Source organism: Melanerpes formicivorus, unplaced genomic scaffold (genome assembly GCF_026170545.1).
Source record: "Melanerpes formicivorus ecotype bairdi unplaced genomic scaffold, bMelFor1.0.p_v2 SCAF_1, whole genome shotgun sequence".
NCBI lineage: Eukaryota > Metazoa > Chordata > Aves > Piciformes > Picidae > Melanerpes > Melanerpes formicivorus.
In genome coordinates, this window is record NW_027142353.1 from 16,276,715 (window position 1) to 16,299,514 (window position 22,800).

General features: G+C 39.5%; 1 protein-coding gene across 3 annotated transcripts in view; it reads left to right on the top strand.

Moving 5' to 3' along the window:
* NALCN (sodium leak channel, non-selective) overlaps positions 1-22,800 on the top strand; it is a 261,613-nt gene that overhangs the window by 212,687 nt on the left and 26,126 nt on the right. For 2 of the 3 annotated variants that reach the window (XM_068163255.1, XM_068163429.1), the window contains 10 exons: positions 11,809-11,910; positions 12,344-12,413; positions 13,947-14,038; positions 14,191-14,313; positions 17,633-17,689; positions 18,041-18,161; positions 18,263-18,394; positions 20,121-20,288; positions 21,435-21,539; positions 22,261-22,367. In XM_068163255.1, the coding sequence (XP_068019356.1) occupies positions 11,809-11,910; positions 12,344-12,413; positions 13,947-14,038; positions 14,191-14,313; positions 17,633-17,689; positions 18,041-18,161; positions 18,263-18,394; positions 20,121-20,288; positions 21,435-21,539; positions 22,261-22,367 (1,077 nt within the window). The remainder of the gene's footprint in view (positions 1-11,808; positions 11,911-12,343; positions 12,414-13,946; positions 14,039-14,190; positions 14,314-17,632; positions 17,690-18,040; positions 18,162-18,262; positions 18,395-20,120; positions 20,289-21,434; positions 21,540-22,260; positions 22,368-22,800) is intronic. The other variant, XM_068163339.1, reaches the window with a different exon arrangement.

The following is a 22,800-nucleotide window of genomic DNA, read 5'->3' on the forward strand; positions in this document are numbered from 1 at the left end:
TCTTTCCACTTCTTCCTTCTAAATTAACCAAAAAACTTCTCTTCATAAGCAATGTTATTTTGCCTAAATTATTCTGGCCTAGTTCTTGTGTATATACACACATAAATGTTTGCAGGGGCTACACACTATAAAGCATAGGCTACACCTAATTCTAACCCAAAGTAGGAAATACATAATCACGAATGCTTCAGAACTGTGACTTCAGTGGAAGGATTTCCTAAATATGTTAATCATGATCAATCTTTTTGGTATTCTGTATCAAATAAGTCTTCACCCAAGTTTCTAATACCCATTTACAAAGTTATCATATGGGTAACACCATACTGCAGTTTTTCATGCCACTATTGGTTTTACATTAAAATGCCTGGCACTGACACAAAGTGCATTATCAATGGCCATAATTTATAGATCATTCTTTTTATATATATATATATTTACACTCTGTGACCATTTAGGCTGTGCCTTTAAAAAAAATTCCCAGCAAATCTACAGTTGGGTGTAAAAAGGAAAACAATGATTATTCTAAATTAATTTCATTGGTCAGATGTGAGATGTACCATAGCAATATCTCTCACATTCTTTTCTCTCAGTCTCATTCCATCTCTTTCTGCTCACATGCATGCTGCTGTCCTGGACAGAGAGAGACCGCTTATCAGCAAAACTTGAGATAAACATTACTGACTTACAAACAACGCTTTTGAGCTAACTAAAATCCCTCTTAACATATCTCTTCTTTTCTCTTTCCTTCTAATTAACTAGAGGGAAAAGGGAGGGGGGAGGCTGGGAGTAGGCGATGTGTAATCCTCCTGCCCAAGGAGGATTTCTGTGCTGTTTTCTTTTTGTAAATACCTGTATAATATTGAAAATACTGAATATTTTGTATATATTCATTGCATTCCATTATTGCTTATAAAATACAGCACCATTTCTCTTCCCCAGCTGGGTTCAGCTGAGCTTTTGTTGATGTGTGTGAATTAGACTATCATACATTCTCACCAAATCAGGTACATCTCCAGATTATTGTGAATGAGTGGTCCCAGGTAAATATGAATGGAAATAATTGGTCTGAGAAGGACACCTCTGGGTTCAGATTAAGTACAGCAGTGTTTTATGAGGAGTGGTGCACTAAGAATTCAGTGTGAATTACAAAGCTGCTTGAAAACTGCCTAGTAATTACATGCCATGTGAGAATATTACAGCTCTAGTTCTTTTTGGTAGTCTATAAGAATACAGCACAGGGAGAAAGGCAGAAATTAATGTGAAACTTTATCTGTCTTTAAACCCATGATAATGAAAACATGAACAATTACTAATTCAAATGAATACTCTTTGTCAAGATTGAGAATTGTAACTACAAGACAATAAGTATTCCATTTTAACAAAACTTAGAGCTCTATTTGTAAATGGCCTATCCCTCAAAGGGAAAAAGATTCTAGGGAGGGAATTGGCAGGTCTCATTGATAGGGCTTTAAACTACATTTGAAGGGGGAAGGGGCTGGAACCAGTCCTCCCAGACAGGAGTCTGAGGGTGGTAAGCTGGAGTCATGGGGGAAACCAGCAGCCCAGCTGAAGTTCATGTGCACTAATGCATGAAGGATGGGTAACAAACAGGAGGAGCTGGAAGCCTTGTTGCAGCAACAAAGTTATGATATAGTTGCCATCACAGAGACATGGTGAGACGACTCACATGACTGGAGCACTGCAATTGACAGCTACAGGCTCTTCAGGAGAGACAGGCAAGGAAGAAGGGGTGGAGGGGTGGCCCTGTACATCAGGGAGGCCCTAGATGCCATTGAGACAGAGATTAGGGATGATCGGGTTGAGTGCTTGTGAGTGAGAATTAGAGGGAAGACCAGCAGAGCAGACATCCTGGTTGGAGTCTGTTATAGACCACCCAACAAGGATGAAGATGTTGATGAGTCATTCTATAGGCAGCTTAAGGCTGCCTCAAGATCGCCTGACCTTGTTCCCAAGGGCGATTTCAACCTGCCTGACATCTGCTGGGATCTCAACGCAGCAGAGAGGAGGCAGTCTAGGAGGTTCTTAGAGTGCATGGAGGACAGCTTCTTATCCCAGGTGCTGCATGAGCCTACGAGGGTAAGGCTATGCTTGACCTCCTCTTCACCAATAGGGAAGGGCTGGTGGGTGATGTGGTGGTCGGAAGGTGTTTAGGGGCCAGTGACCATTAGATAATTCAATTTTCAGTATTCAGTCAAGCTAAGAGGGGCAGCAACAAAAACTCCACTTCGGACATCAGGAGGGCGGACTTCAGGTTACTCAAGGAACTGACTCAGAAGGTTCCTTGGGAAACAGCCCTTAAAAACAAAGGGGTCCAGGAGAGCTGGACCGACTTCAAGGAAGAACTCCTGAAGACGCAGGAACAGGCTGTGCCAATGTGCTGGAAGATGAGCCGCCGGGGCAGACGGCCAGCCTGGATGGGTAATGAACTTTTAATAGAACCAAGGGAAAAAAAGAGGGTGTATCATCTTTGGAAGAAAGGGGAGGCAACCCATAGAATGTTTAAGGATGTTGCTAGGACTTGTAGGAAGAAAATTAGGGAGGCAAAAGCACATTTGGAGCTTAAACTGGCCTCTGCTGTGAAGGACAACAAAAAGTCCTTCTATAATTATATTAATAGCAAGAGGAAGGGCAAGGACAACCTCCACTCCTTGGTGGACACAGAGGGGAACGTTGTGACAAAGGATGAGTAAAAGGCAGAGGTACTCAACACCTTCTTTGCCTCAATTTTTTTTACTAGCAGGACAAAATGTCTTCCAGACAGCTGGCCTGCAGAGCTGGCAGAAGGAGCCAGGGAGCAGCATAATTTCCTTCTGTTGCAGGAGGTGGTAGTTAGAGCTTGGATTCCCACAAGTCCATGGGACTCAATGGGATCCATCCTAGGGTGCTGAGAGAGCTGGCAGATGAGCTGGCCAAACTGATCTCCAACATTTTTTGACATTCCTGGCTCACTGGAGAGGTCCCAGAAGACTGGAAGCTGGCCAACGTGGTGCCCATCCACAAGAAGGGCTGGTTGGATGAGCCAGGGAATTATAGGCCTGTCAGCCTGACCTCAGTGCCAGGCAAGATTATGAAACAGGTCATCCTGAGTGCAATGGCTTGGATGGTAGCACACTGCATTGGGTTAGGAAGTGGCTGGAGGGCTGAGCCCAGAGAGTGGTGGTGAATGGTGCCACATCCAGCTGGCAGCCAGTCACTAGTGGTGTCCCCCAGGGATCAGTTCTGGGCCCCATGCTCTTTAACATCTTTATTGATGATCTGGATGAGGGCATTGAGTCCATCATCAGTAAATTTGCAGATGACAGCAAGCTGGGGGCAGGAGTTGATCTGCTGGAGGGTAGAGAGGCTTTGCAGAGGGACCTGGCTGGACAGATGAGCAGAGTCCAACAGCATGAGATTGAACACATCCAAGTGCCGGGTTCTGCACATTGGCCACAACAACCCCATGCAGTGCTACAGGCTGGGGTCAGAGTGGCTGGAGAGTGGCCAGGCAGAGAGGGACCTGGGGGTGCTGGTCAATGGTAGGCTGAACATCAGCCTGCAGTGTGTCCAGGCAGCCAGAAGGGCAAATGGTCTATTCTATTCTATTCTATTCTATTCTATTCTATTCTATTCTATTCTATTCTATACATTTCTTTCAGTTACATGAATATACCTTGATTTTGCAGGCATTGCTGTTACAGATAGGTAAATACAAATCTCATTGTCCTAATAAAAAATATTATAAAATGTGGTTTTAGGTACAGGCTTTGTAGCAATGGTTCACTAAAACATTTATAATGAAATTCTATGTTATGTTACAACTGTGAAATGTTATTAACGTCTCTAGGGTACACAAATGTCAGTTTATTTGCTCTGTTTCTTATACTATGCCAGAGGGGGAGCACACGGACAAAGAGACTACTCTCCTTTTTATATATATTTAAAAACATTTTTACAACTGTGACATCTGTAGGAGTTCCAGTCTTTTCATACATAGAAAAACTCAATTAATGCAAATTTAAATTCAGAATTATGATTAATTATTCTATAAGCACAGAACTTTCTCCCTTTTTGGAGAAGTCTGAAGAGTGGAAGGATAATCTGAGCAAACTATTTGTAGTTCACTAAATTCTCAGAGGTACCAGGACAGAATCAGAAATCAGTCCTTCCAGTTTCAATTCTCCGACTGCACTTGGTCCTCGAGAGTACAGCTTCAGCCAATGTTTTTTATCTAGGAGGACTTCTCATCAACTCACCTGAATTCCTCTGAAGAAAAGTTTCAGAGAAAAAGAAAGTTTTCATGTACTGATCTATTAATTTGTTTTAATTCATCTATTAATTTAATTTGCATTTACTGTGCTTCCCCATCTACTTCCTGCGTCATCAGCAATGAAGTTTATAGGAACACAGACAACTGGAGAGAACTTCTGTTAAGTAAGAAAAATGTGGGATCATATGTCTTCTAATGCTTTCTAATGCTTGTTAAGTCATTTACAAAGAGGCAGTCTTACTCTCCTGAGAAAAAGAAGCAAATACTGTTTATTCTTATTTGTTATTGCTTGAAACATACTAAATAACCTCTGAACTGTGACATCTCCAATGCATCTGTTCCAGCCTATGAAAATTGTGTTGATGATGTATCTGGTGAGCATGCTGATCAAGAGCATTGCTAGTGATGGGTGGGCCAGTCCTGAGCACTGCTAATGTGTCCATGTGGATGCCAGTGTTGGTGCAGGGGAGTTTTACAGAGAAAGAAATTGTAAGAAATGATAAAATTTACAGCTGAAACTTTAGATTCAGTTCAAGAAACACAGGAAAACTCAAACTCACAAGACAGGAGAGAATTTTTTTCTTATTTTTACTCTTGTTGTAAATGCTGTCTGCTCCTTGATAAGTGTAGCTGAGTCTGAGCTATTCAGACTATCTGACAAAAGGAGAAATGGCACTTATGTCAAGAACAATAAGAGATAACTCAGAATGTCCCTTCTGAAAAAAAATAAAATTCTTCTATCATCTTTTTAGTTTTTGTCTACCTGAATTGAGAAGCATTTATCTAAAGCAACTACCCCACAGTAAAGCTGCCCATGGGCAACTTCAACTTGATCAAATTGCCATACTGAAAAGACAACATTAAGTCTGTTTCAATATAACCAACTGCATGGAAGGAACATGCATTACACACAGGTACCTTTATGTCTCCTGTGCATATTCCTCTATCCAAACCTTGTTTTTCTGTTTATGAACTGAACTGCAGCTTGACATCTTCTTCCCCAGGAGGAGGAAGAGGGGCATAAATAAGCTTCAGCCACTCGGAGAGACATTCAATCCTAGGTGGCTTGCCTGCTCACCTAATGTTACATTTTGCAGTAAAACGAGTGTCTCAGGTGTCTTCAATTTCCATCAACTTACTTAACTGCACTCTAGGAGAACTACCTGTTTTCTGAAGATCTTTGCTTGGAAACTAACCTTCACTTTGAGGTCTTAGTGCAGTTCATCCTGGGAACAGAGTCAAGAATCTATCAACTACTTGGGTACTTTGCCTAGTGATTTGCATTGCCCCTGCTACTATTAGAGCACAGAGGCCTAATTCTTCATGTAAATCCATTCTGAGGTGGAGATTTTACTTTTCCCAGGAAAATGAAGCAAGATCAAAGTGAGTCACAGACAGAACAACTTTTTCAAAACATGGTCACATTTAGTAGTGCCTCTCAATTACAAACAACTCCATTTCTTTCTGAAAATTACAATGCATTTCCCTCAGCAGCAATAACCTCCTCCAGCAAGTTTAATTTCTCCTGCAGTATCTTCAGTGTTTCCAAACTCGTTTTTCACTCATGCTGTGAGCCCTGCTTCTTGTCTTAAAAGCAACTTTCATGCCTATACTTCTTCTGACTGTTACATCTTGTTAGATCACTATCTAAGGATGGGTGTACTCTTCACTGGGTTAAAACCTGGCTGGATGGTTGGTCTCAAAGAGTTGTGGTGAATGGAGATAAATCCAGTTGGTGGCTGGTCAGGAGCAGTCTTCCCCAGGGCTCAGTTTTGGGGCCAGTTCTCTTTAATATCTTTTATTTATGATCTTATTGAAAACATCTTTTTAACAAAGCTCAGTTCTGGGTCCTGCACTTGCATCACAACAACTCCATGCAACACTTGGGGAAGAGTGGCTGGAAGCTGCCCAGTGGAAAAGGATCTGGGTGTGTTGGTTAACAGCCTGGTGAGTATGAGCTGGCAGCATGCCCAGGTGACCAAGAGAGCCAACAACATCCTGGCCTTTAGCAGAAACTGTGGCCAGCAGAACCAGGGAAGGGGTCATGACCCTGTACTCAGCACTGATGAGGCTACACCTCGAATACCTTGTTAAGTTTTGGGACCCTCTCTACAAAAAACATATTGAGGTACCTGAGCATGTCCAAAGAAAAGCAATTAAACTGTGAAGGGTCTAGAACATGAGTGTTACGAGGAGCTGCTGAGGGAACTGGGATTTAGTCTGGAGAAAAGGAGGCTCAGGGGAGAAACCTTATTGCTCTATATAACTCCCTGAAAGGAGGTTGTAGCAAGATGGGTGTCAGTCTCTTCTCCCAAGTAAAAAGCAATATATATATATATACAAGAGGAGATGGCCTCAAGTTGTACCAGGGGAGGTTTAGATTGGGTATTGGGAGAATTCCTTTACTAGAAGGGCTGTCAAGCATTGAACAGGCTATCCAGGGAAGTGGTCAGCATCTGTGGAGTTATTTCAAAAGTGTGCAGATGAGGGTTTTAGGAATGTGGTTTCGTGGCAGGCTTGGCAATGTTAAGTTTACAATTGGGCTTGATGACCTTAAAGGTCATTTCCAGCCTAAATGATTCTGTGATTCTATGATTATAAAAGGCATACCTTTAGTATCTTTTTTTTTTTTTTTAATCATAGAATCATAGAAATCTACTTACATTAAATAATGGACTTTTATTACTCAGTTCTAAATCACTTGCAACAAGTTTTTCTGGATATGTTTTATGTTTTCTCTCTTAAGACTATGGTTTCTTTCTTAGTAACTATGGGGCTCCAGCTCATGGTGTTTTCAGTGATGTTTTTCTCTCTCCTTAAGCAGGCATAACTCAGGAGTTTTTATATTGTTCATTCATTGTAGCTCCACCTGGCTCATATTAGCAATGCGTATGTGGACTTCCAGGGGGGTCTTCCATGTGTCTGCAGGGATTGGAACTGAGCAGGCACTGCCCCTCTTTGCCATCCACTATCTACCAACACCCTGGGCAGTTGCTGTCTTGGTGGGCTGTTCAGGATGATAGTATCTTTGTTGAGACACTTCTCAGTTCTTAGTGTAATCATCATGATCACAAGGCAATTTACATGTTCAAGAGAGGATTCCCTCAGAGTCACACTGAAAACATTCCTGAATGAGACTGGTAATTGTGTGTTTTACTGAAGCACGCCACACTGCTGTGACTTCAGTGTGAACATGTTTCAGGAAAAAAAGAATAGTAATCGATAGTAATATGTGCCATTGCTGATGTTTCTTAAGTATCTAAGTACTTAAGTATCAATTAATTAAAATAATACAGAAAAAGAACAAATCAATGTTGTATCAGAATGCAAGAAGATGAGTAAACACTTGATGTGGAACAGATACCTCCCTCAAAAGTCCAAGCATGAGCCATATGCATACCTTCTGCAAGAGACCACAGAATAGTTATTGAAGTATTGATCAAAGTATTTAACATTTTGCAATAGCTCAAAGAATTTTACTTGAACACTCCAATACACATTTTCAACATTTCTAATCCATGAAATATTTTGAAGGACTTCAGAAGTTTGGTCCTCATCATTTTTGTGGTGAAGGCCCAGAGTTATGCCCCCAGGTACTGAAACTTGTTCCAGCATGTGTGGACACATCCCCCTTCTTTCATGAGGGGAACAAAGGCCTAACCATGCTACAAACAAAGGACACAGTGTATTTTCCACATGCTTTCCACTCACTAACATTCAGTTCAAAGCACCCACGCCTAGCGACGTAACATTTCTAGTTCAAGCCTCTGACACATTGTAATAATCTCTGTATATAGTTAAGCAGTCGCCGACGTCATTTCGAGTCGCCACCTGGTGGACAAGTGGCAGAATTGCACCCTTTGTTATATTAATAGAAATTAATTCTGTAAATATTCCAATAGGGTCCAAATTGTAAATACTAAACCATTTATGGGATGTATTTCACAATCGTGCACTAGAATATGTATATTAAATAGTGATTCATCTATTATTGATAATTTTAATAATTATTACAGATTAATATATAATTAATGTGTCATATTCGTACATTAATAACCACTTCATCACAATTGTTCATCAGTAATACGTATACATGGCATTCCAGTATCATATTATTCTATACAGTCTTAACCTGTAGCCTGGCTTTCTGATAATCTAGCAAATTGCATTTTCTTAGTATATTTTATGACATTGGTACTTTTCAAGGCAAATTTGAAGCAGGTGTTTTTCAGCTGCTGGATTGTGTTCAGAATTTTGCAAGGTGCGTACCAAAGTCCAGGCATATTCTTTGTTTCATAGCTTACTAATTTCTCTACAAGTGAACATGAACCGCTCTAAACCTTCATAGAGGTGGTGGTGGAAGGTGAAAAGGAAGATTTTAGCTAATTAAAAAAAAGAGATGTAAATTTTCCAACATTGTTCAAAGAAAGATCAAAATATTTTGACCTGTTAAAGTTACATGAAGATGTATCAAATAACTAAAATAGTTTTTTATTTGTTTGTTTAACTTCAATTTGCAAACCACATGGGACTACATTTTTTAAACTGTGGCAAAGTGATTGTCCCTGGTATGGGATTCACCTCCAGACTATCAGATCTTCCTGTGGGCTGATAACCTCTGTCATCTAATGGATAGAGGTCTAATCAATACAGGCAGATGAGCCCAGTGAGATCTTTAATGAACTGTTTTGTCTTTAGACACCCACTTTATGATTAATAGAACAGCTTCCAAATGTCATAAATTCAATTAATTGATTGAGTATTCAGTGATCTTGTCCACATATGGACATGTAGTAATGTATGTGGAGTTGCCGTCATTGGAGGTGTTTAGGAGGAGACTTGATGGGGTGCTTCTATTTTATGTCCAAAAGATCCTCTTGAGAATGGCAGGCAATACAGAAATTTCTAGAGGACCTATATTGCACTGGAGCAGCAGCTGGAAGTAATACAAAATAACACAAGGCATGGTAGATGGCAAAAGACACTACTGTGCAAACAATTTAATTGAGTTCTACATCTCCCTTGATTATGAGGGAAGCCTGTACATATGGCCCACATGTAGAGCCACTGAGAAACAGCACCTAAGGGCAAGTGTCTACAATAGAAAACAAATCCTATTGTAGATTTTGAAATGGACAATTATGCAGTTCTTAAAACTTCATGGCGTGTGCCTTCTCTTTCAAAAGACCTCAGATTTACAACTCTAGGTGTCTAAACAGCTAAGAACTATCTAGATCTTGAGTTGTAAGGATAACAAAGCTTGGTTTTTACTAAGAGTTAATATATAGAAGATTAAGGAACTAATTCACATCAAATGGAGAATGCCGGGAGAGGGACATTAAAAGTAGCCATGGCCTTTTGAGCACAGCATCGTTGTCTCTGAAAATATAAAGGTTTTTTGCTATCACTTAATAAAAAATTCTGATATATCCACATTGTTATATATTTGACATTTCATTATTTCTCTGTTGACTTCAGCAGGAGCTGCAGGGCTTCCAGAGTTACTGAGAATGAGGTAGTTTATCTAAATTCTAAACATGGATTTAGGAATCTAACTTAGGCAGAAATCATAGACAATACTAACAATTGTTCTATAGATGTTACCCTTTATGAGTGACCATTCTGTATATTGAAATAAGTAATCTCGTTCATTAGGAAGGTAATTTATTGTTTGAACATTTAAGATTCTCTTTCATTATGGACACAAAGAGTTTATATAACCTGATAGTCAAGTAACCTGTGTACAAGAACAGAAAAACTTTATGTGCAAGTCACTTTTTGATGTCAAGAATATAATTTATAGGTGTTGAAAGTGGAGCACAATAATTTGTATTTACAGAGAAAAAGAGATGTTTTACTTCCTTTGTCACAGCAAGGAGCCCCTGTAAAGAAGTCAAACCCCAGAACTTTCCATTTTCTCTGCTGGGAAAAATTGGATTGTCATTTTAATGGAGTTAGATAGGATCTATTTTTATGAAATGTTTCTCATCTGTTTCTTTCTTGGTTGTTTTGTTGCTTTGTTGTGTTTTTTTTTTACAAGGAAAGTACCCACGTATTCAGATGATATCTCTATTGTCTTCTGACAGTGTTGTGTTGCATCATCCTCCATAATATAATGCTTTTCAGCCATTGGATTACAATATTGGTGATTTGTCTAAGATGAGCTGTATTTCATAAGATATACAGTAATTTCCTTAAGTGGCAAGGTGCTTCAATTCATTGTAATGTAACCTAATGCCTTCTATAACAAACGTAGGACAATGGGGGGTTTTCAGCTTGCTGGTGGGATTGGCAGCAATAATACTAAAATGACAACTGTACTTAAAATGTTCCCTTCTTTACCGCTGAGAAACTGGTTTTACTGCTGATTAGTGCATTGCTCGATGATTTTCATACTCAGCAAAGTCTTGAGATACCATAAAATCTACAGCAAACTGAAAAAATATCAAAGACATGGCGAAGGTTCATCAGATGACTGGTTATGTTGCAGAGTGGGGACCATCGCATTGGAAATATGTTTTCATGGAAAGTCCGTTGCTGTTTTATTGTAATTGTCTGTTAATTCATAGTATCATAGTATCAGTCAGGGTTGGAAGGGACCACAAGGATCATCTAGTTCCAATCCCCCTGCCATGGGCAGGGACACCCCACACTAGATCAGGCTGGCCAGAGCCTCATCAAGCCTGGTCTTAGACACCTCCAGGGACGGGGCCTCGACCACCTCCCTGGGCAACCCATTCCAGGGTTTCACCACTCTCATGGTGAAGAACCTCCTCCTCACATCCAGCCTGAATCTCCTCACATCCAGCCTGAATCTCCCCACCTCCAGCTTCATTCCATTCCCCCTAGTCCTATCACTACCTGAGATCCTGAGAAGTCCCTCCCCAGCCTTCTTGTAGGCCCCCTTCAGATACTGGAAGGCCACAGTAAGGTCACCTCGGAGCCTTCTCTTCTCCAGACCAAACAACCCCAACTCCTTCAGTCTGTCCTCATAGGAGAGGTGCTTCAGCCCTCTGATCATCCTCACGGCCCTTCTCTGGACACGTTCCAGCACCTCCAGATTCCTCTTGTAATAGGGGATCCAGAACTGGATGCAGTACTCCGCGTGGGGTCTCACCAGAGCTGAGTAGAGGGGGAGAATCACCTCCCTTGACCTGCTGGCCACATTTCTCTTGATGCAGCCCAGGATCTGATTGGCTTTGCGGGCTGCAAGTGCACACTGAGAGCTCGTGTTGAGCTTCTCATCCACCAGCACCCCCAAGTCTCTCTCCTCAGGGCTGCTTTCCGGCCAGTCGCTGCCCAGCACTGTATTTGTGCCTGGGATTGCCTAGACCCAGATGCAGGACCGTGCACTTGGTCTTGTTGAACCTCCTGAGGTAGGCTTGTGCCCACCTCTCCAGCCTGTCAAGGTCCCTCTGGATGGCATTAGTTGTGTGCTTGCTTCCTAGAAAGCCAATATGACTTGTCTAAACAAGGTACCTCAGAAATTATAATTTATACTTAAAACTCTGTGTCATCATTGCTGTATATCTTCTTAGGGCCTGCACTAGACAACGCATGCTGAGTGGATCTTTTGAGGGGCAGCCAGCAAAAGAAAGATCGATACTTAGTGTCCAGCACCATATCCGACAAGAACGCAGGTAAACAGGGACAGAAAGGATGACTTTAAAATATTTTTAAAACAAATGTGAGAAAAAGTATTAAATTTGATCAATAGCCAACATGAAAAACTGAGATTGCTTACTTGTACAAAGAACTGAATTCTACATTCTTTGTTGTAAGCATAATTAAATTCATTGTACTATATAAATGGGAGAAATGCCTTTTTATTTCAAATGTCATTTCTTTCGCTGACTACAAAGCTATCGATTTAAAGATCAGAAGGAAAGAAATTGTCTTATGTTAGACAGATTGAAAACAATTGAAGAACATAAAAGCTTCTGATCCTGGCAAAAAAAAACCTTATAAGAATTTGAGATAGTGGGTGACTGAAGGTGGCTTTATGATGGCTATCCTATAAAGGTCAAAATTTCATCTTGAGATGTATCGTTAAATTGATTATGATTGTTTCAGGTCACTGAGACATGGTTCCAACAGCCAGCGCATCAGCAGGGGAAAATCTCTTGAAACATTGACTCAAGATGTAAGTCCGCATCGAAAAGATAGTTTCAATTTGAGAATATAAGAAATATGTAGTACATAATAAATGTTTGTTCCAGACTAACTTCTATTTATGATCCTGTTTACAATTTGTCTTTTGAAATATTAAAAGGAAATCATAAAACAGATACTGTAACTGCATTAGAATTATCCTCAAAATAATTGACATGGTTATTTCACTGATAGACTTACTGGTTTTGGAACACTTACTATGATAGATTCACTGAAGCTGTAGACACTACATTAGGAACACAACAATTGCTACCCAGGATACCTTAAATACCTTAAAGTCTGGAATTCACAGATCACTCAGGCTGGCAAAACAGCACTCCAAAATTTCATATGGGAGTTTAACAATATTTTTTTAAACATCAGAAGTTCATTAAAGGTCTCACTGGGCAGCAAAACTGTCAGGAAAAAGAACAAAGACTAAAAGGGAGAATAGTTATCATGGACTTCACTGTGATATAGTTTCATACATTTAAGTGCATTTTCACTTCTGAAATTCTTAATATTTTATGGATCTCTGACTAGGAAAATTCATGGGACAATATTATTTCCCTTCATTTACAAACTCTGAGTGTAATTTTTCATATGTGCTTTATACTTAAAAACGACTGCATGAGAAGTAATTAATCACATATCATAGACCACAGAATGATAGGGGTTTTAAGGGATCTCTGGAGATATCTAGTCCGACTCCTCTGCCACAGCAGGTTCACCTAGAGCAGGTTGCACAGGAATGCATCCGGGTGGGTCCAGTGATGGAGACTCCAAAAACCTCTTTGGGCATCCTTTTACAGTCCTCTACCACCTTCAAAGTAAAGAAATTCCACCTTGTATTTAGATTAAATCTCCTATGTTCAGGTTTGTGCCCATTACCTCTTGTCCTATCACTGGTTACTACCCTGCATCATGGTAGAAAGAAACTGTAGGTAACTGTCTTTTAAAGCAGATGTGGCTTTGCTTGTGTCCAACAGTATTATCCCTCCAGAACTACTCCAAAAACTCCCTTAACTCTGAATAGTAGAACTGACTGTATCCTCCACTGGATGAGCTCAGACAGTGTCCTTCTTTCCACTCCCTGCTCTCTGTGCTTGGGTAGTCACTACCTGTATGTTCTGTACAACTCACTGTCTGACAACATATGCAGCTATCAAGAGAAGCTGAAAGGGTGTCTAAAGCCTTTTCTTTCCCAGTCTTTGCCCTGAGTAAATTGGATGCTATTAATTCCAGTTCAGACAGATCAGCTGAGCATACAGGACCTTTGCTTTTAAAGTTAAAAGTTGCATTGATAGGACTTCATAGATTACATTAAAAGTGAAATTAACCTTGAAGTCCCATAGGTACACAATAAAGTACAATATGCTTGACTGAGTTGATGTGTTGTGCATTTGGAAGTAAAGGATTTTTCATTTGCATCTTTCTGTGTAAAATATTGTATCTTGCTTTCATCTGAAACATTATGAAACAGCAGCCTCCAGACCTCATTTAAAAGGACTCATTTTGCTTCTAGCACTCCAACACAGTGAGATACAGAAATGCGCAGCGAGAAGACAGTGAGATAAAGATGATCCAAGAAAAAAAAGAACAAGCTGAAATGAAAAGGTATTTAAAAATCAAAAGTTTGAGCACAGACATTTTTGTATTGAGTATTCTCTTTACGGAGTAAAAGATGTTAAAGAAGAACGCAAAATAAGGGATATTTTTCTCAGTTATAATGCATATCACTCAATAATTTACATTCTGTCTTTTAAAAGAAAAGTCCAGGAAGAGGAGCTGCGGGAAAATCATCCATATTTTGATAAACCACTTTTCATAGTTGGTCGTGAGCACAGATTCAGGAATTTCTGCCGAGTGGTGGTACGAGCGCGCTTCAATGCGTAAGTCCATTCCATATTGACAATTGGTACCAAAAAGTGTTTGCTTTCGTGACCTCAGAAATCTAGGTTTATCCTTTATTTTTAAATGACAACTGAGTATAGTGTAGTTACCATACAAGCTGTCAGTCAGTTGCTTAGTCTTGATGTTGGAAGAAAGAAAGCACTAAAATGCTCTGTAAGGGCAGCCATGTTTGAGCATTCTAGGCTGCTGAGATGGGAGAAGACTGTGGTGAAACTGCAGGCATGAACTGAGAGGAGAGGGTCATGTTTTTACACCTATATTTAGTCCTTGGGGAATCAGGTTGCTGTTCCCTTCCTATTCGTCATCATAGGGCAGGGAATCTTTATACACACTGTTACTCAAAGATTGATTATACATAATGCAAAGACCATAATTAGAGACCCAGAATGGGATGGGGAAGTGTTCAGCTCTGGGACATTAAAATATAAAAGCTGAGACCAAGTGAAAACCAGGAAGACTCAGTAACTAAACTGGAGGTGTATGCAAGTGTAGCAGATACAAATCCACTTAGCAGCTTGATGTAAAATCATCTTATAGCTCTGTCTATAGCAAGCACCCTAATTTTGGAGGTCTAGTGCAAGTTATCTTGCAAAACAACATCATAAGACACCAGATAGCTCAGGGCTGTGAGCTTGATACTTGGAAGACCTGGTTTCAGTACCTGCTTTAATATAGATTTTCACTATGCCCTTTAAGAAATTACTTCTAAGTACAGCAGCAGGAAGATTAGATAGTCAGGTTTACAATATCCATATTTAAGTGTTCTACCAGCTATATAGAAGCACATCCTAGAATTAGGCACCTACTTTCCTACGCAGCTGCTAACCTGATTGTGATTCATTAGTCCATTAAGCAGCTGCTAAATAAAAACAGCAAAACGCAACACATGAACATGTATTCCAGTCCCATGTCAGTGCCTTTTAGCTTTGTGGAGTACCTGAGGGTCACAGGATGTTGATATTATCAACAGTTTAATTAGAATGTTAGCAATTTTAAGAGTAAACTGATTTCATTAAACAGTCATTTTTTAAAAAGTTTATTTAAATTCTGTTCCCCCCAGCTTGCCAAGTAAGATATTCTGCATATCTTTTTTTTTAACTGAAAACATACATACTTTCTTCCAGTAAAAAATGCTGAGGAATGCCACTGTATACAGTGTCAGGAAGAGGTATGAGCTTGAGAAAACACAAAAGTGGGTTCAGTGGGAAGGCACCAAACCCAGAATATTCTGTATACTGACTTGAGTAAGTGTGTGAGCCTGGCCTGAGGAAGATTCTTCTTGTTCTCCTTGTGTGCATCTTGCATTCCTGTAACTCATAGTCATAAAATCACTGTGGTGGTTATGCCTTAAAACAAATTAGTCCATTTTTCACTTTAAGCTCAGTGATGGTAGTTTCACAGAATCACAAAACGTTGGAGGTTGGAACGGACCTCAAAAGATCATCTAGTACAACCCCCCTGCCAGAGTAGGATCACCTAGAGCGGAACAGGAATATATCCAGGCAAGTTTTCAATGTCTCCAGAGAGGGAGACTCCACAACTCCCCAGGCAGCCAGTTCCAGTGTTCCAGCACCCTCACAGTGAAAAAATTTTCCCTCATGTTTCCATGGAATTTCCTATGCTTCAACTTCCACCCACTGCCCCTTGTCCTGTCATTGGTCATCACTGAGAAGAGCCTGACTCTACCCTCTTAGCACTCACCCTTTACATATTTATAAACATTGATGAGGTCACCTCTCAGTCTTCTCTTCTCCAAGCTGAAGAGCCCCAGCTCCCTCAGTCTCCCCTCGTAAGGAAGAGGTTCCACTTCTGTAATCATTTTTGTGGCTCTGCACTGGACTCTTTCAAGCAGTTACAGTATCACAGTATCACAGTATCACTTAGGTTGGAAAGGACCTCGGGGATCATCGAGGCCAACCTATAAACACAGACCTCATGACTAAACCATGGCACCAAGTGCCACGTCCAGTCTCCCCTTGAACACCTCCAGAGTCGATGACTCAACCACCTCCCTGGGCAACCCGTTCCAATGATGAATGACTCGCTCGGTGAAGAACTTCCTCCTCACCTCAAGTCTAAACCTCCCCTGGCGCAGCTTGAGACTGTGTCCCCTTGTTCTGGTGCTGGTTGCCTGGGAGAAGAGGCCAACCCCCCTGTCCTTGAACTCAGAGGCCCAGAACTGGACACAATATTGCAGATGCAGCCTCACCAGGGCAGAGTACAGGGGAAGAACCTCTTGCAGCCTACTGACCACACCCCTTCTAATACAGCCCAGAATGGCATTAGCCTTCTTGGCCACAAGAGCACATTGCTGGTTCATGGTCAACCTTCCATCCACTAGGACCCCCAGGTCCTTTTTGCTTTCACTGCTCCCCAACAGGTCGGTCCCCAGCCTGCACTGATACATGGGGTTGTTCCTCCCAATGTACAAGATTCTACACTTGCCCTTGTTGAATTTCATTAAATTTCTCCCTGCCCAACTCTCACATCCCCATGGCTAGGGCCCTCATATAGTATATAGGATGCCTCAGTGCAGATCCTGCCTCATTTGCTACAAGGATTTGAAAGATAAGTAAAATGTGCCCCTAACCACTGGTTCAGGGGAGGCTTCTTGGATAGGATTCTTGTCGCTTCTCCTGCTGAAGCTCTTCTGCTTTGTACAAAAAGGCTACCTATTCACTAGAGCAGGACCTTAACTCATGTTTCTTAGATATGTGCTTATTACTTACAGAGTGGTTCTTGTTCACTCTGTCTGCCTGATAGGTGTTCGGATGTGTTAGGTGAAATGCAGCAATTTATAGGAGAGTTAAGATATAGAGAATCTAGAAATATTAATCAGAAAATTATTGAAGAAGTAATAAAAGAACTAGTGCTTGTGGAATATTTGTTTTGTGTGTGCCAACTGAGGATATTGTCCAAGAGGTTTTGAGATAAAAGGAAATTGCTCCTGAACTTTTGGAACATAAAATTTAGTAGCAGGTTATCCCCACCCTGTTCCCAAGTGAAATACCAAATGAAGTCTGTGTTTACAGAAGCAAGATCCAAAACTACCAGCAGGGTAAAGAATCATTAGAGGAATTACAGGTAAACCATGAATTAAAGCGATAGTAGGTGTGTTGATAATATGTCTAAAACTGCATAGAATTGATTGAAATTTATAGAGACATTTAAAATTAAGCCAAGATAAAATATAGCCTTGATTTTGGACAGAAATTTATTTGAGGTATTGAATGCATTGTATAATTGTAATGCTGACTGAAATAAAATATAAATGACTATCTTTTCTTCTTTTTATAGTTCTAAAACAGATCCTGTTACTGGAGCTGTGAAAAATACCAAATACCATCAGCTTTAGTAAGCACTGCAAAAGTAACTTTTGGTCACAATCCTGCAGTAAATTGTGTGAGCGCACACATGCATGTATGTGTTATGTGTGCATGCACATATCGACTTCTTTCTTTTCCCCAAAAAGCTTTTTCTTTTCATGGAGTTGTCAGGGGAGGAGGATGAATATGAAGAGGACTTTTTTTTTTCCATTTGCATGTTCCCTACTTTTATTACACATTTATGAAATGATGAAATCTTTGACACTCTTCAGCTTAATTTATTTTTTCATGGGAAAGCACTTAATTGCAACATAGGCACAATACAAGTGGCAGCACTCTTGGCATTTCTGTAATGGTTATCCTTATGTATTGTTCACAGTGACTTGCTGGGTTTGGTTACTTACCTGGACTGGGTCATGATCATTGTTACTATATGCTCCTGCATTTCCATGATGTTCGAATCCCCCTTTAGAAGAGTTATGCATGCTCCAACACTGCAGGTACTGTCACTGAATCATTTTACAGTTAATGAAGCACAGTCACCTGGTTTTTCTCCACTGCCTTTTCCTAAATTATGACTGTTCTCTGCTTTGATTTTCAGATTGCTGAATATGTTTTTGTAATATTCATGAGCATTGAGCTTAATCTGAAGATTATGGCAGATGGCTTGTTTTTCACACCAACAGCTGTTATTAGGGACTTTGGAGGAGTTATGGACATATTTATATATCTTGTAAGTTTTTATATTTATAGGTGGGTTTTGTTGCATTCTTAATTTTTATAAATTTTTGTATATAAATGTTTGGTAACCGTAAAAAAAAAAAAAGGCTCTGCAACCTGGTGCAAATGCAACAGTGTAGTATGTGCACAAACACAACTGCTTTCACTTGCAGTTCTATCAGTTATGTGTACAAATACTTGTTTAGAAATCTAAAAATACACTTACATGATAAGGACCTGGCAATTAAGTATACTACTGTTGGATGGCCTTTTTTAATTCTTTGTCTGTTGATATGTTTTAAACAGAAGACCTGATTTCATTCTAAAGTAAGCTTGAGATCTCTGGCCTTGCTTCAGCATTTTTTTGCAGAATCTATATTTTATCTGTTGCTTAACCATTCATTGCTTCCTTCCCTCTTGACAGTTCTCCTGCTCTTTCAAAAGCCTCTGCCATTTGGCAGAAGAGCACGTCCTTGTTACTGATGCTGCCATAGCAGAAAAGAAGCAAAGCAGCATAATTTGATATTCTATACCTATCAGTAGTGGTTCTCGGGAAAAAAAAATTATTCTACTGTCTTCTTTGTCTCTTGGAAATTTTGTTCATTCCATTCAAATACAAGAGAATGAGATCCATTTCCTCTTCATGTATGGCAATAAACACCAAAGAATGTATCAAAACCAGTGATCAGTATAATACAATATGAAATGCTTTCTAAGTGAAAAAATTACTAAGATTTGATGGATTTAGATTAAATCCATCAGATTAATCCACCAGGCAGATGTGCTGCATAAAATTTGTCACAATCAATTTGTATCAAAGATTCCATTGTTAGCATAAATAAAAATATGCATACTTAGACAAAATAGCTACTGTAACATACTTAGTATGTGAAATCCCTCTGTATCCCCCTGCTTGTCTGAAGGAAAATTTAGCTGGTATAGTTTGGAAATTTAAATGTGCCTGTGAGAGGTCAGAAGCACTGGCAGATCTTTTTGTTTTGATGAGGAAACTGTCTTTTAGCACTGCTGGTTTTAAGAAATAATATTGTATTTTAAGTCACATGGGTGATATCAGCTTGATCGTCCATTTTTTGTGCATTTACCTCTAACACTCTCACTTCTGTCCCCCTACAAACACATTAGCTTTATAAATCCTTCTTTAAAAATAAGAAGCAATTAACAGACTTCATAATCAAAAACCATCTGTCAGAGCTTGTTCAGGCTACAAGACTCAGCTATGCTCATTGAAAACTCTTCTGAATGCATAATATTGGCATGATAAAGCCTCACAGTGGCAAAGCTACTTATGCCTATAACAAAGTAATAGGAAAAAATGGCAAGAAAAGTGTTAACAGACTTTCCAGGTGAGCATATCTCAGTTTCAGGATAGAATCCCTAAAATGAGAAGGGAGAAGTTAGATGATGCTTCCTGTTCCAAAAATGTAGTTCATGTTCCTGCTCTGAATCAGCCAATTTTATTTCTTCTTTTGAAACTGTTCCATCTACTAAAAAGAGTGTAATAGATTTTTGAGTCAAAGGGGAAGACAGAAGCTGAAGGTGATGCCCGTTAGTTAGGACAGTCAGCCAGGGCACAGGAGATCCAAATCAGGGTTTTTTTGCCTTAATCTTTCAGTCAATTTTACAGAAAATAAGTGCTTATTGATCTGTGCTATGTCTATGTCAAGTAAAACATTATAAGCCTAATCCTTCTTTGCCCTTTCATGTCCTGTCTTCTCAAGGTGAGTTTGATATTCTTGTGCTGGATGCCTCAGAATGTCCCTGCCAAATCTGGGGCTCAGCTCTTAATGGTACTTCGCTGCCTGCGACCTCTTCGAATTTTCAAACTGGTCCCTCAGATGAGGAAAGTGGTGCGAGAGCTGTTTAGTGGCTTTAAGGAAATCTTTTTGGTATGTGCCGCTTATTTTGTTCCTTTTAAAAGGAAGACGTGGAGGAGTCATAAGATACCATTATGCTATAATGTGTGCGTGTATATATATATATATATATATTCTAAACTTCTGTCCATTGTTATCTGTTAACTTTCCATTGTTGCAACCATTGCAGATGACCACATGACAAGTTACAAATTTGGAATATAAGTAACTCATACACATTTATACTGTATAAAGCTGCTGTAATCATTCTTTTATAAATGGTATTATTTGTCCACCATATATTTGGCCATAATTACATAGGAGGACTACTGAAATAAAATCTAGCCCTTATTCACAGTTCTAGTTGGGAAGGAAGATCTGAAATAGGGCGTGGCAGATCTGCAAGAACAAAAGTAAACCTGGTTTCCAAGCTGAAGGTCTCTACTTCCCAAGTTCTTTGAGAAGCAACCAGAGACAATTGTTCATCACAAATGTGGATCTCATTGTTAAGTTGTTGTTATTATTACGATCATGATTATATACTCATACATTCATAGTCATAATAACAGTAATGCAGTCTAATTTCTTGATGAGAACCCAATCCATTGTCTTGCCACGCTATGTGATATTTGTCAACCTAAATAGACTTTTTTTTCCTTAACAGAATGCTTTATTAGGTCAGGTTATTATAAAAATCTAAGCTACAAAATATTAGCAGAAAGTAATAGAGGAAGGATAAAAAGCAAAAAGCTAGATAGCATTTTATAGATAGTGTCTTTTATTAAAGATATTTACATCATAGTTTGTTCATACATACCTTTATCGTAGCTGTCCTGGAATTAAATATCTAACAATGGCTTACTCAGATTAATTAGTAAAGCCTGATTCAGCAAAACAGAAGCATATATTTAAGTACTTTAATCTTCAAAGTGAATAGCAGTTGTTATGGGTACAGAATTTAGCAAGGTACAAGAAAACTTTGGTCCTTATCTACAATTCTTAGATGTAATAATAATAATAATTATTATTATTATATTGCACCTAGTTACTGCATCAGAACCCATGAGAGCCATATCTCCAGTTTTATGCAATAAAACAGTCCTTCCTGCAAGAAGGATCTGACCACCTTTTTTAAGGCTGCAAGAGGAGAGTTTGACAAATCTAACTTCATCCTTACAGGTTTCTATTCTTTTGCTGACATTAATGCTTGTTTTTGCAAGCTTTGGAGTGCAGCTCTTTGCTGGAAAACTGGCTAAATGCAATGATCCACACATCATCTCTAGGGTAAGAACTGTTCCGCTTCAAAACGATAGTATGCTGTGCTGTTTCTGCTTGATGGGGAAAGCAAGTGGGCAGTCAGAGCTGTAATATGAGCTATGCAGATCTTGAGTACTGTCTTGTTCAAAAGAGAGATGATGGAGGGAAAGGTGATAAAGGGTATGAGGTAATAAAATGAATGGGGGTAGGCTGGAGTTTCACACAAAAAGTAAAACAAGTCCAAATATTGGGTACCGTCTGAAAAAGTTGTCAAATCAGTGTCATATTATCTGGAAAGGACTGGATGTCACATGGAATTAACCATGGAAAATTACACTTTTGCATTCCTAGGTCAGCAGCTACAAAATAGGTTAGTCTGATAGAGCTCAAAAGCACTGGGAATGCTGTGTAGATGCAAAGAGAAGGATAGTTGTGTTTTGTACTCTGTTTGGAGAAATATTATCACCTGGAGAAAACAATGGTCTTTAAGAAAGAGGTAAAAGTCAAGATAGGCTTTCAAAATTAAAAACATTCTTTGTCCAAGAAGGAGAAGGGTTTTTTAATTTCTTCCTAAGATGCATTTTTCATTTGGATAAAGGTCCATGACTACTTATCCCAGTCCTGTACATATCCCTTCATTTCTGTTTATATTGCTTCCCCATCACAGCAAGTATGAAGTCTATATGAACATTTTAACATCTCTCACAGGCAATTATTTAACCTCAGGCTTTGGTTTATTTCACTGTAGGAAGACTGTCATGGCATCTTCAGAATAAATGTAAGCGTTTCCAAAAATCTCAATTTAAAGTTAAGACCTGGAGAGAAAAAGCCTGGATTTTGGGTGCCAAGAGTCTGGTAAGCTGCTAAATATTGCCGTGTGTTCCTTCAAATTCTAAGCTGTTGATGTAGAATATGACTCAGATCTCAGGTGGCATTGAATTACTGATAGAGGTTTCCTGGTATAAGTGAGATGATACTAAGGGTAGAAATCCTGGTATACTAAAAAAAAAAAAAAAAGAACAGATATATGAAACTCTTCCAAACTTAGCCTGCTCTTCTGTTCATAAAGCAGAAAGGGAAAAAATACCTGTAGGTACTTAACCTGGATGGGAATTAGGTGTGGGAATTACTGTCTTGAACAAATTGTTCTTTACTTCTATTATGAAGACATCCTGAGAAGCATACATCAACAACAGAACCTAAGAATATTTAGGAAGAGTTGGGAAGAAGGGGGAATCAACTTGCCTAAAAGAAGGCTGAAAAAAAACCAAACCAGGCAAGTCATGCC